This window comes from Lipophrys pholis (assembly GCF_963383615.2).
Source record: "Lipophrys pholis genome assembly, chromosome: 9".
Lineage (NCBI taxonomy): Eukaryota > Metazoa > Chordata > Actinopteri > Blenniiformes > Blenniidae > Lipophrys > Lipophrys pholis.
Window position 1 is genome coordinate 13898831 of NC_137639.1, and position 11268 is coordinate 13910098.

Sequence of the window (11268 nt, forward strand, 5' to 3'; positions counted from 1 at the left end):
CACATAAATTAAAAAATATAAACTTGAAAAAACTTTCAACTTGAAAAACATCTGTCTGAGCGTTTGTGCACTATGCATACTGTATATGTATTGCTCACTTTTTTTACAGCAACTGTAGAAGGTCTTTCGTCAAAGTTTTAATGAGTATTACATAGTTTAACTTAACCAGCAAATATTGAGTTAGTTAGGTTGATATATGTTGCGCAATTCCAAATAATAATAAAAAAATAACGTGTTAGTTGATAATCTATCAAAGCTGTTTGATTTTTGGATAAATTAATTTATGTTAAATGCCCATTATAATTCATGGTCATGTTGCAACGACTTTTTCCAGGATTTTAGAAATAAAGGGAAGATTGGACATTTGTAACTTGTTAAAACAGCTGGATCAAGGTTAGGCTTTTTTAGGAAGAGGTTTCTTTTGGTACATAGCCTGATGCCAAAGATAAGTTGATCTGATCTAGAATTGATATACTATTGAGGGAGAAAATGTCTTTTAACAGTCTCGTCTGTATTGGACCCAACAGACATGTTGGTTGAGAATGTTGTTATTACCACATTATAACACATGTCTCATTACAGATCTTCAACACAAGAGGTCACTACTCCAGAAAGGCGTGTTTCCATTTGGTTGTTTCCCACAGATTTGTCCTATAAGGAGAAATGGGTCAATATAATTTTTCAATTAGGATACTCAAGCTTAACCAGCTCTCGCTCGCTCGCTCGCTCGCTCGCGCTCTCTCTCTCTCTCTCTCTCTCTCTCTCTCTCTCTCTCTCTCTCTCTCTCTCTCTCCCCCCCCCCCTCTCTCTCTCTTTCTCTGTGGAAAAAAACCTATAGCGCATACCCCAAACACAACACGGCATATTAAAAAAAAAAATGCTTCAAACTAAATTGTGATACCAGAGCTCTGAATGTGCTGATATTGACAGAGAATGTGTTACTAACATCAACTTCATGGTGAATTTAGAAATTAGATTTAAAATACTTTTTTTCCTAAGTTGATCTCGGTCACGTGACATAGACAACATAGATCTAGAAGGAGTAGAACCAAAACACTCCAATCTGTGTACAGAAACGGTGGATCTCTTCTTCCATGCGCTTCTGTTTTGTGGATTAGTTAGTTCCGCATATTGACAGAATCACACCTATCAGTCTAACCTCGGAAACGTGATTTCGTAGCGGTGTTTTATTCACCGCGGCATCAGTAAACAGAGTGAAGAGCCTCGCGGCGCCATCTTAGCTGGACCAGCGGCGGCGACGGCGGGAAGCTTGCGATCTATGTGGTGTATTTCTGGGGTCAACTCTCCCAATCAAACTGGCCCCAAAGAGCGGTTCGAGGTAACGTACGACCACTGCCTTTCACATCGAGCTTTAGGGAGTATTTAGCCGCATCGATTCACTGCTGATGCGCGTGAAAACTACGAGGAATGAATGAAAACAAGAAGGAAATGCTGGAAATCGTGCATTACTGTGAGAAAGACAGCCAGTGTTGTTAGCGCTGGTTAGCACGTAGCTACAAGCTAGCCGACGTTAGCACGCTCGAGCCGCCCGCTACTTTGTTATTAGCTGCGTGCTAACAAGAGCGACTACCCGCTTTATAAACACATTTATGGTCCCAGCTGAGGCATTTCTCTTTGGTTACTTCCACCGGGAGGGTCCAGGTCTGCATGAAGCTCGCTGGAGCAGCCAGCGGCCTTAAGGGAACCGTCCGCTGAGCTAATGTGCGCTCAGGCATTTCCGTGGAACTGAACTCCCTTTTAATTATAATAGTTTGACTTCTGTGTGCGCAGGTTTACTGCTTAATGCTGTTTAAATTATTTTATTTACATCTACTGGTTGTCATCAGTCAGCCGCGGTTTGAATTAAGCGCGTTTTGTGACCGAACATTGTGTTTTTCCCGCTATGGATCAACACTGGAACTTCATTCATTGTTTGTGTCATGTTTGCTCGTAGAGAGATCCTCGCAGAAACCAGCCCTTCGAGCGCAGGATGGACTCGGATATCCTAAACATTGAGGACATAGTGATGGGACGGGGCTTGCCAGATCCACCTCCAGTCGCCCCCCCTGAGAGACCAGCAGAGCCCCGCAGGCCCATCAGCTTCAATGGTCCTCCAGCTCCTTCTGTTCAATCCTGTAAGTGCTGCTGCTGCTGCTGGTCCTCGCTCTGGATAACAGTCCTCTGCATCCCACTAAACACTTCTCTTCAATGTTTCCAGACCAGCATGAGAATCTGCAATGTTTCCAGTGTTTCATCACGTTCTGCAGTGCCAAAGCCAAGGAGAGGCACATGAAGAAGAGCCACAGAGAAGAGTATAAGCAGCAGCTTCAGCAGGTACACCTTCCACTACTCGCTTGTTGTTTTTTTTAACCTGAGATCTGTTTGTTTCTTCATTTATTCCTATATAAAGAGTGATTTTCCTTTGTCTGCTACACTTTGAGCTTAACCTTGTTTTAACAGTCCATGACATTACCATGTTGTGCAATGTGTATGCATTTATCGCTGCTGTTGCTTATATTATCCCTTTTCTGGACTGGGAAGTCCCCTCGTAGCCATAAAGTCCCTGATTTATTCTTTTTTTTTTTTTTTTTTTTTTTTCCAATTTCTAATTCTCAAATATTTTTGTGTAATGATCAATGTCATTTTTTTTAAAAATGTTTGTTATGTTTGCCCCCCAAAAATTAGGCTCATGTTCACAAAGCAGCCAGAAAACATCTAGATTGCACTGTGTTGTTTTTCCAGGAAAACATTTATTTTTGTTCTTGACTCTTATTAGCTGTCCTACCTTTGTTGTGCATAGCATTGTAGTAATGCTATTCAATTGTGGAATGAAAACTTGATATATTTTATTTTCAACAACTCAGTGGGTCTTCATGTTACTTCTTGATGAAAGAAGTGATATTTCGGTCTAACTTTTCATAACTTTGGCTCCTCTTCATTTGTTCCACACAGGGAAACACATTGTTTACGTGCTACGTGTGCGACAGAACGTTTTCGTCATCCGAGGAGTTGACGCTGCACCAGCCGACGCACAGCAAGGACGACAAGCCTTTCAAATGTGCTCACTGCAAGGAGAGCTTTAAAACGTTCTCTGAAGTGAGTGAGACATAAGAAATCACTTTTGAATTGCACCCGTTTGTGTTTTAAACTCTCTCATAATATTTTCATTGTGTCTTTTCACATTTTTGTAGCTCACAGCTCACAGAAGACAGGTGTGTCCGGAGAAACAGATGGTGTGCAAAGATTGTAATGAAATCTTCCGTAGTGCTGGACTGCTGCGAGCTCACCGCCTGTCCCAGCACCCGCGTCCAGAAGTAGAGACGACAGAACAGCCGGAGGACGCCTCAAAGACCCACCGCTGTAAGAAGTGTGGTCAGGGATTCGAAGCCGAGTCGGAGCTGATAGAGCACCAGGAGAAGTATCCCGAAGGCCAGCAGTGCAACGGCAGCGCCGCGTCCCTCAAGAAACGCGGACGGCCTTCGAAAGCTGACGAACCGGCGGCGGCGGCTGAGAAAAAGGGAAAGCGGAAGAAGAAGGACGAGCCTGAGGAGGCGGAGAAGGCCAGTGGCACGTCGGAGCCGGCAGCAGCCCCGGCTGAAGACAAAGGGAAAGCGGCGGCGGGGAAGCGCGGCCGTCCTCCAAAAGCAGCGGAAGACAAAAAGAATTCCGAGGAAGACAGCCAGACTCCGGCGAAGGAGAAGAAGCCGAAAGCAGAACCCGCTCCGCCCCGCCAGCACCCGTGTCCCGAGTGTGAGCTCACGTTCCCCGCCCTGATCCAACTCCGCGCTCACAAGAAAGAGAAACACACCCCGCGGAAAGCCCACCCCTGTGAAGAATGTGAAGAGAGCTTCGCCCGGCCCGAGCAGCTCGATGCCCACATGTCTCGAGCTCACGCCGCCGACCGCCTGTCCTGTCCAACCTGCGGGAAGAGCTTCGGCCGCGAGCGCACTCTGAAAGCTCACCAGAAAACCCACGAGGAAGAGAAGCCCGAAGAACCAAGTGCAAAGAGATAATTGAGACCCGAGGACCTCACAGAAAGATGATGCTTTTTGAAAATTTTACTCATGAATTGTCCTTCGTCTTTTCTTTTTTTTTTTTTTTCCACTTTTGACATCTCGTGCTCCAGCTGATGTTCAACGCGAGCTTCGAATGTTTTTCTTTTTCTTTTTTCAAAATGACATTTTATGGAGTTTTGGATTCTAAGTCCAGTTTGATGAGATGTGTGAATTTTGAACGGACACATCTCCTGAATTAACTAACCAAATGCTTGATCCATTCATGTGTCACAAAACGTTGTTTGTGAGGCCAGAAACCCCTTTGATTAACTTTGTTTTTGTTTTTTTAAATGATTTCATTTTTGCTTTAGTGTGAAATGCGTGTGCTGTGAGTTTATTACTTGGTGTCTTGAGTTATTCAGTCCATTTTGTGGTTCAGGTCCCCCCCCCCCCCCCCCCTTGTTTTTTTCAAAAGACATTGGATATTTGCATATTTTAAAGTGAAATAGATTCCCGGTAGAGATACTAAGTTGGAATGTGTAGACAGTTTCTCAGCAGAAATGTGTTTATGTACAGCTTCCGGTTCATATTGTGAATTTTCATACGTCATCTTTTTGATTATGTTACTCTCTAAATTAAGTTTCAATCAGGGCAAAATTTTGACATAACATGATGATTGAGATCAGCTAAAATCTATTTTGGCTAAGTACTCCAGATTTGATATGGAGTATTTAGTAGAGTTGTGGGCGGAATGATCCACTATAATCATGATTTCTCTTATCCTAAAATTTTACTGGATTATTTTTCACTTATTGAAGTAATACTTCATGTCTTAGACATTTCTGAAATGGGCTCTTCAGTGCCTCAGAGTCCCATATCGAACTGTGTATATCATGTGTAATTCACTGACTGGATTGTTTCTCTCTCCACTGCAATGTGTCTGGACACTGCAAACATGTAATAAATCATGCTATCCTGAGGGAGGCTGCTGAAGAAATCACTGTCTGATGTCTGTGTTTCCCAGTTCAGGATATCAACCTGAGTTTATCCTTTGAATTGTATGATGAGCTTATGTTTAGTTCTAGAATCAGACAGATTTCATGGGCTCATTTTGTACTTGGGTGTGTTTTTATTTTCACTTTGTGTATATTTTTACACCTACCTAAAATACATTTTTAAACTTTAAACAATGTTATGACAAAGGTAAATGATACAAATAATTCTACAGATATTCCTTGAGTGAGAATGATTTCTCATTAATGGAACTGTGTAGTTAACTCTACTGACAATTATGGCAGCAAAGTACAATTAAAAGTTTTTCCAGATTTTTTTTTTCCACCCAAAAATCCATATTTCTGAGTATTAATTTGATCGGCAGGAAGTTGTGACTAGCTCAAATGTCATAAAGGAAACAACAGTAACACACACTTTGGAAAGGGCCACACTGGTTTGCACTCTCCACACAGAGAGAAGTCCCTTGTTTGACTCCAGGCTGGGGTCTTTCTTTCAATCTTTGGTTGGACAAGCCTCCTGACATCACATACCACGCGGTACAGATATTGAGAATGGAAGGATTGATGTAAACACAAGTCCCTGAGTTTTATTCAGAAAATGGCATATTTGTCTCAAACAACATAGCAAAATAAACTTCATGGGTGCAGGAGAGATTAAAACAACCAACTGACACAAGCCAATGAACATAAATTTTGAGCAAACAAATGAACAAACAATAACACACAATATGTCATGTGCAAGAGCTTTTCCAATTGTGAGAGACTTTTAACAGATTGTGTCCCACCAGAGAACTGGACTTCATAATGTTTTACACATTATAATCCATCGTCAAAAAATATATAATTAATATTTTACTTGTTAGATGCTTTAAAATTGAAATATCTGCTATGTCCTCATAAATTATGTTCAAAAAGTACAGAAAATATGTTGAATAGGTTGCATCTTATGCTACTAGAAAACGGTAATGCCATATTGCTAAGGCACATGCATTTGTGGGATGAGCAACAGAGCTAAGTTCGTTGATTCCATGAAAAAAAAGCCAAATCTGGGCTGATTTCAAGCAGCTTTTCTTTGAATAAGTTTTATCCTCTCGGTGAACTAGTTGGCACTGATTGGAGCTGCAGTTCTCCTCCTGTCCTCCAGGGGCGCTGCAGCGGCAGCAGCGCGTATACCCCGCCTCCTTCTCCTCCTGCTGCTGCTTCCTGCTGCCTTCCTGTGTTGTCCTTATGACATCGGTTTGTTTGTCGGCGGCTGGCTTCAATACGGCTCTAATTAATTTATTTCTGCATTGTTTCGTCCTGCGAAGTCGGACAGACGACCTTTCGGACGTTTTGAGCACCAAAAGGAGTGAAACGCTGAAGGTGGAAGGTAGTGGAGCCTCGTGCCAGCCTCAGCTCCTCCTGCCAGGTGAGCAGGGTGGGAGACATAGGTGTGCAACAAAGACATTTCCTGGATAGAAACCTTTACCGCTAAACAGAGGACTCATCCACACATGTAGATGCTTGACAGGTAAGACTAAATCAATATTGTAATATTTGGGTGTTAATTTCGAGTTGTGTTAATAGAATTGTATAGAAATACTTTTAACTAATCCCAGAGGTAAAATCTTGAAACGTCATATTGTTGATTTGAAGGTGTGTTATGTCGCCCCAGCCTGCAGCCATGTCTATTGAATACACCATCGATATCCAGCTGACAGAATTGGGATTTCCAGACATCCTGCAGTCAGAAGAGACGTCAGAGAGACAATCAGCCCGCTGCCCACCAACGTCTGCTGATTCAGTCACATCCAGTGTGAAGTCACTTTCCACTGCGCACAAACAAAGACTTCAAATAAGCCCAGATGAGAAGGAAACGGGTGTGGCCAGACACACCTTGAATACCACGGACGAGTCTCTACCGTCTCCCCAGTCACCGGGTGTACAGTTGAGTCCTGCACAAGATGGTGAAGGCGTTGACAGTGCTCAGGTTGATGAACACGCTGCTGGAAATGAACCCACAGACGGCAAACAGGAACCAGTTGGGATGAGTGCTGCTGTAGGGGAAAGGGCAGAGCTCAAGGAGAACGAGCGCGACGATGACTCGGACGACAGCCAAGTTTCATTCGTCTATGAGAAGGATAGCGATGATGATGAAGAGGAAGAGGAGGACGAAGTGGAAGAGGAGGACGATGAGGAGGATGTCGACAGTGGTATGTCTGTTTCCTGACTTGTTGTGATGTGTGCTCCCACATCAGCAGTGTTTAGCCCCCTTGCTTCACATTGAGAAGGTCATGGGTTCAAATACCAGCCGGGCCTTTCTATGTGGAGTTTGCATGTTTTCTATGCGTGTGCGTTAGTTTCCTCCAACAGTCCGAAAACATGCGTTTGTGAAATGATGGCTTGATAGATGTGAGTGTGTGTGTGGTTGTCTGTTTGTCGTACTGTTGCCGTTGTGGATTTAATTTCAAGATACTGAAGTCATTGTTAACTGAGACCTCCATGTAATTTACAATCTTTTTACTGACATAAGTGAGTGTACGGCGGAGTGCCACTGACAGGAGTCTCCAAAACTCCTAATGGTGATATCTTGACCATGTTCATCTGAACATGTAGGTCAGAGGACCTGCAGGATCGGGGGTTGGAGACCTGTGGGAGCAATTAAAAATGTATTTTTAGGATTCCCACACTTCTGATTTTAGATTGCTCTCAATCTCTCCCAAGCATGTAATAGACCTGACGGTACACAGAACATCATTCTAAATATCATTTCTGCTAGTAGATCACTATGATACGACGCTGGTCCTGGTGCCAGTGTTTTCTCGTTTGTCCTAGTTGTTCTACGTCTTGTCCTCCTCTTGGTTTTCAGATTGGCTCACAACAGAATTTTCTTCTGTTTTTTTTTTTTTTTTCACAGCGTTAAATCATTCCCGCAACTACCACTGCAGCATTTGTGATATCCAGCTGTCCTCCAAATTACAATTCAAGGACCACATGAACCTGCACTCCGGAGCGCGCCCGTACATCTGTGCAGAGTGTGGCAAGCGTTTCTGCCAGGTCAACAGCTACCGCGCCCACCTGCGGACTCATGCCAAAGTGAAAACGGAACGCCACCAGTGTCGCATCTGTTTAAAGAGCTTCCCTTTTCCGGAGGGTTTGAAGTACCACTTATCAGTCACCCACTTTGAGACGCAGTTTTTCGAGTGCGACCTGTGCAAGCGCCTCTTTCCAACCCTGAGCGATTGTGAAAAGCACGTGCAGGTGCACAAACGCGTCCGCGGGCTTTCTTGTCGCGTGTGCCGTCGCAAGTTCACATCCCGGAAGTCTTTACTGCGCCATCGTATGAAAAGGTGCTCGGCGACTTTTAAATGCACGGACTGCCAGTCCGTTTTCCCCAAGAAGAACGCGCTCCTGAAACACAGCTTCTCCCATCTTGGCCTGCTGCCGTACACGTGCATCCGGTGCCAGCGCCACTTCCGCCTGGCCAAACTGTACCACCAACACAAGTGCGAGCCCAACCGCATTCACTGTGTGGCGTGTCTGCGGGAGTTTCCCAAACAGGAGGACTTCGAGCAGCACAAGAAGGACACGGGCTGCTGGGGAAACCGGGAGCCCAACGCCAAAGCAGACGGGATCCGGTGCTTGGAGTGCGGGCAAAGATTCGACTCCTCCGAGGAGCTGAAGAAACACGCCGGGGCTCACCAGAGGGTGCTGAAATGTGCCGAATGTGGGAAAGGATTCAGATCGGCCCTGCTGTTGATGTCTCACATGGGCGGCCATGCTGGCAAGTCGCCCTGCCTGTGTCAGACCTGCGGACTGGGCTTCCCCTACCAGCAGAACTACGACAGTCACCTGAAGACGTGCGGACAGACGCCGCCTCCTGCGGTGAGTTTTGGAAAATAAGTAGACTTCAGACTTTTACTGGAAGTAAGTCAAAGTTTATCCAGTTTTCTATTCACGGAATATTTAATCCGGTTCTCGCTTGTTTTCCCAAGCATATTGTGCAACGTCTTTATACTGTTGATGCAGTTTGTGGTTTCTTGAAATATTTGAATGAGTCATCTTGTGGTGATACGACTCTAGTCCGTCAGGTTTATTCATCAGATAAGCAAAGTCACCAAGCTGCTGGATGTAGTGTTAATCCAGATCTTTTTTTCTTTCTTTTTTTTTTTAATTTTTTGGTTTCCTGAAGGCCTTTCTTTTCACAACAGTTTTGTTTTTTGTATTGGTTTTTAAAGAACCGTTGCCTTTGTTTTTCTAGAGTACTTTCAAGAAACGCCAGACCTCAAAGAGCTCCCTGCCAGAGACTAAAAGGCTCAATGCAGAATCTGAGTCATCGAAAGCCGTAAGCAGTCACTACACCTGCGGCCGTGTCAAATAAGCCCGCTTCACTCCTTTATTTGACACATTAAGGCATGTTTTGTTTTGTGATGCATTTTAATGAACCTTTGTTGTCAATTCTTGTGTTTCCAGAGCGATTTCAAGAAACGCCAGACCTCAAAGAGCTCCTTGCCAGAGACTAAAAGGCTCAATGCAGAATCTGAGTCATCGAAAGCCGTAAGCACAGTCGCTACACCTGCAGCCGTGTTAAAAAAGACCGCCTTGACTTCGAATAGGCTTGCTCCACTGTTTCCCGCGCCACCAAAGGATTCCAGCGGTGGCCGTCCTCCCTCGGATGGTTTATGGAAGCTCACCGTGGACAAACCGCCACCTCCTGGTTTGAATCTGGTCGTGTTTCTTCCAGTCGCTCCGCTGCAAACCGCCGAGGCGCCACTCGCATCTGGAATCCCAGAGACACTCGCCCTTCCAGCTATGCAAGCTCCGTCTCAAGCGCCGCTCTCCGCTGCTCCTGCCAACAGTCACTTTGGAGTGAACGCTGCTTTCGGGAGGCCGCCGAACACTCCACTGACTGTTTCACTGAGCAATAATCAAGAGTATCCAGATGCGCCGCTGGATTTGTCTCAGAAAAATAAACAAGAATGTCTTCCCCCGGTCAAAAAAGAACTGGAAGAAATGAAGTTTTCAGGCGTGGAGCCCATGGTGGTCTCCACGTCCGCTGTGGAAACGGAACTCTCCACACCAGTGATGCAAATAAAACAAGAGCCTCAGAACCCAGTCTCGTATGACTCCAAGGAACTGGGAGACTGGCAACCGAGGAAAAAAATTAAGACGGAGAGGGACCATTGAGGACCCAACAAAAACCAAATAGCTCTGATAGTAGGCTCTCATTCCCCACTTGCATTTGTTTTTAATTTGTATATATTCGAAGAAGTCACAAAGAGCCTCAACTTCAGTGTTTAATTTGGTTTCATTGCACATTCCAGAGTTCTGTTTATTTAAGTTTTATTTAAGTTCTTTTGCACTGTGTGCGGGCTTATCAGTCACGGGTTTATGGGGCAAAATGGAAGCTGCGGTTAAACCTTTGCAATGCACTGCATGACTTGTCTCTGCATTTTAAAATGCAATATGAAAGATTTAGTGGCGACCAGTGGTTGCGTAAGGAAAGCCTATGGTGGACACAAAACGGATATTTTGTTGTTCTGCGATAGCGTAGAAACATGGCATGGTGCGCTGTAAGGAGAAGGTCTTACTCAGTATTTAAATATAAAGCAGTATTTTAACATCTGCAGAGTGTAAAAGACCATGATTACAAAAGAGATTAATGAAAATTGTGAATTGTGCTCATTTGAATCCTGTGATTTCAATCGGTGGGTCTGTTAAAAATATTGGAATTATCTGATCGTTTTGGCCTTTTTACTTAAAAGATTTTGTTTCCTCTTTTTTTCCAACAACTCCATTGAATTAAAGTATTTTCTTCTTGGCCTCTGGTGTTTTATGTTGACTTTTGGGAATTTGATGAATACTTGATGGTACGCAACAATGTCTTCTCACCATGAGGTTTCTATTGTACAAGTATGCTTGGATGTTTTTCTAAAGGCAAATAAACCTTTTCCGAAGTGAAACATCCTGTCATGAGTTTCTTGACGTCTTGTTAATCATCACATTTAACAATATCGGCATTTTTGTGTCTAAAAACTAGATTTTTACAGTTTTTCTGGAGACGTTAATACTGCCTGTTAGATAAACCAAAATATAATTTTATAAGTAGAACTTTATTTCCCAGAAAATGTGAGTAGAAGCTCCTTGTAACATATGAATTTACCTGATTGTTGTGAACTTTTATCAAAATCCAAAGTCATTTTATTATTTAAATATCAGGAATGTTACTTCACATTTGACAAGGACTTAAAAAAAACAACCAAAGGAGACATTTGGACGTC

At 43.8% G+C, this 11268-nt stretch overlaps 2 protein-coding genes across 7 annotated transcripts; both read left to right on the plus strand.

Annotated features, from left to right (window-relative positions):
* The first annotated feature begins 1055 nt into the window (after positions 1 to 1055).
* Positions 1056 to 4995, plus strand: znf576.2 (zinc finger protein 576, tandem duplicate 2). 2 transcript variants are annotated; one of them, XM_080470780.1, is made up of 5 exons: positions 1056 to 1339; positions 1955 to 2135; positions 2219 to 2334; positions 2953 to 3096; positions 3192 to 4995. In XM_080470780.1, the coding sequence occupies exons 1-5, from the start codon at positions 1280 to 1282 to the stop codon at positions 4011 to 4013; spliced, it is 1323 nt and encodes a 440-aa protein (XP_080326906.1). In that variant the 5' UTR covers positions 1056 to 1279; the 3' UTR covers positions 4014 to 4995. The 2 variants fall into 2 exon arrangements, with proteins under 2 accessions (XP_080326906.1, XP_080326907.1); XM_080470781.1 differs by having other exon boundaries at positions 1332 to 1471; positions 3192 to 4986.
* Positions 4996 to 6184: 1189 nt separating this feature from the next.
* On the plus strand, positions 6185 to 10947 carry LOC308115062 (uncharacterized protein). 5 transcript variants are annotated; one of them, XM_080472410.1, is made up of 5 exons: positions 6185 to 6518; positions 6724 to 7200; positions 7905 to 8872; positions 9249 to 9332; positions 9461 to 10947. In XM_080472410.1, the coding sequence occupies exons 2-5, from the start codon at positions 7035 to 7037 to the stop codon at positions 10172 to 10174; spliced, it is 1932 nt and encodes a 643-aa protein (XP_080328536.1). In that variant the 5' UTR covers positions 6185 to 6518; positions 6724 to 7034; the 3' UTR covers positions 10175 to 10947. The 5 variants fall into 5 exon arrangements, with proteins under 5 accessions (XP_080328536.1, XP_080328532.1, XP_080328534.1 ...); XM_080472406.1 differs by having other exon boundaries at positions 6214 to 6518; positions 6644 to 7200; XM_080472408.1 differs by having other exon boundaries at positions 6214 to 6518; positions 6663 to 7200.
* The last annotated feature ends 321 nt before the right edge of the window (positions 10948 to 11268 follow it).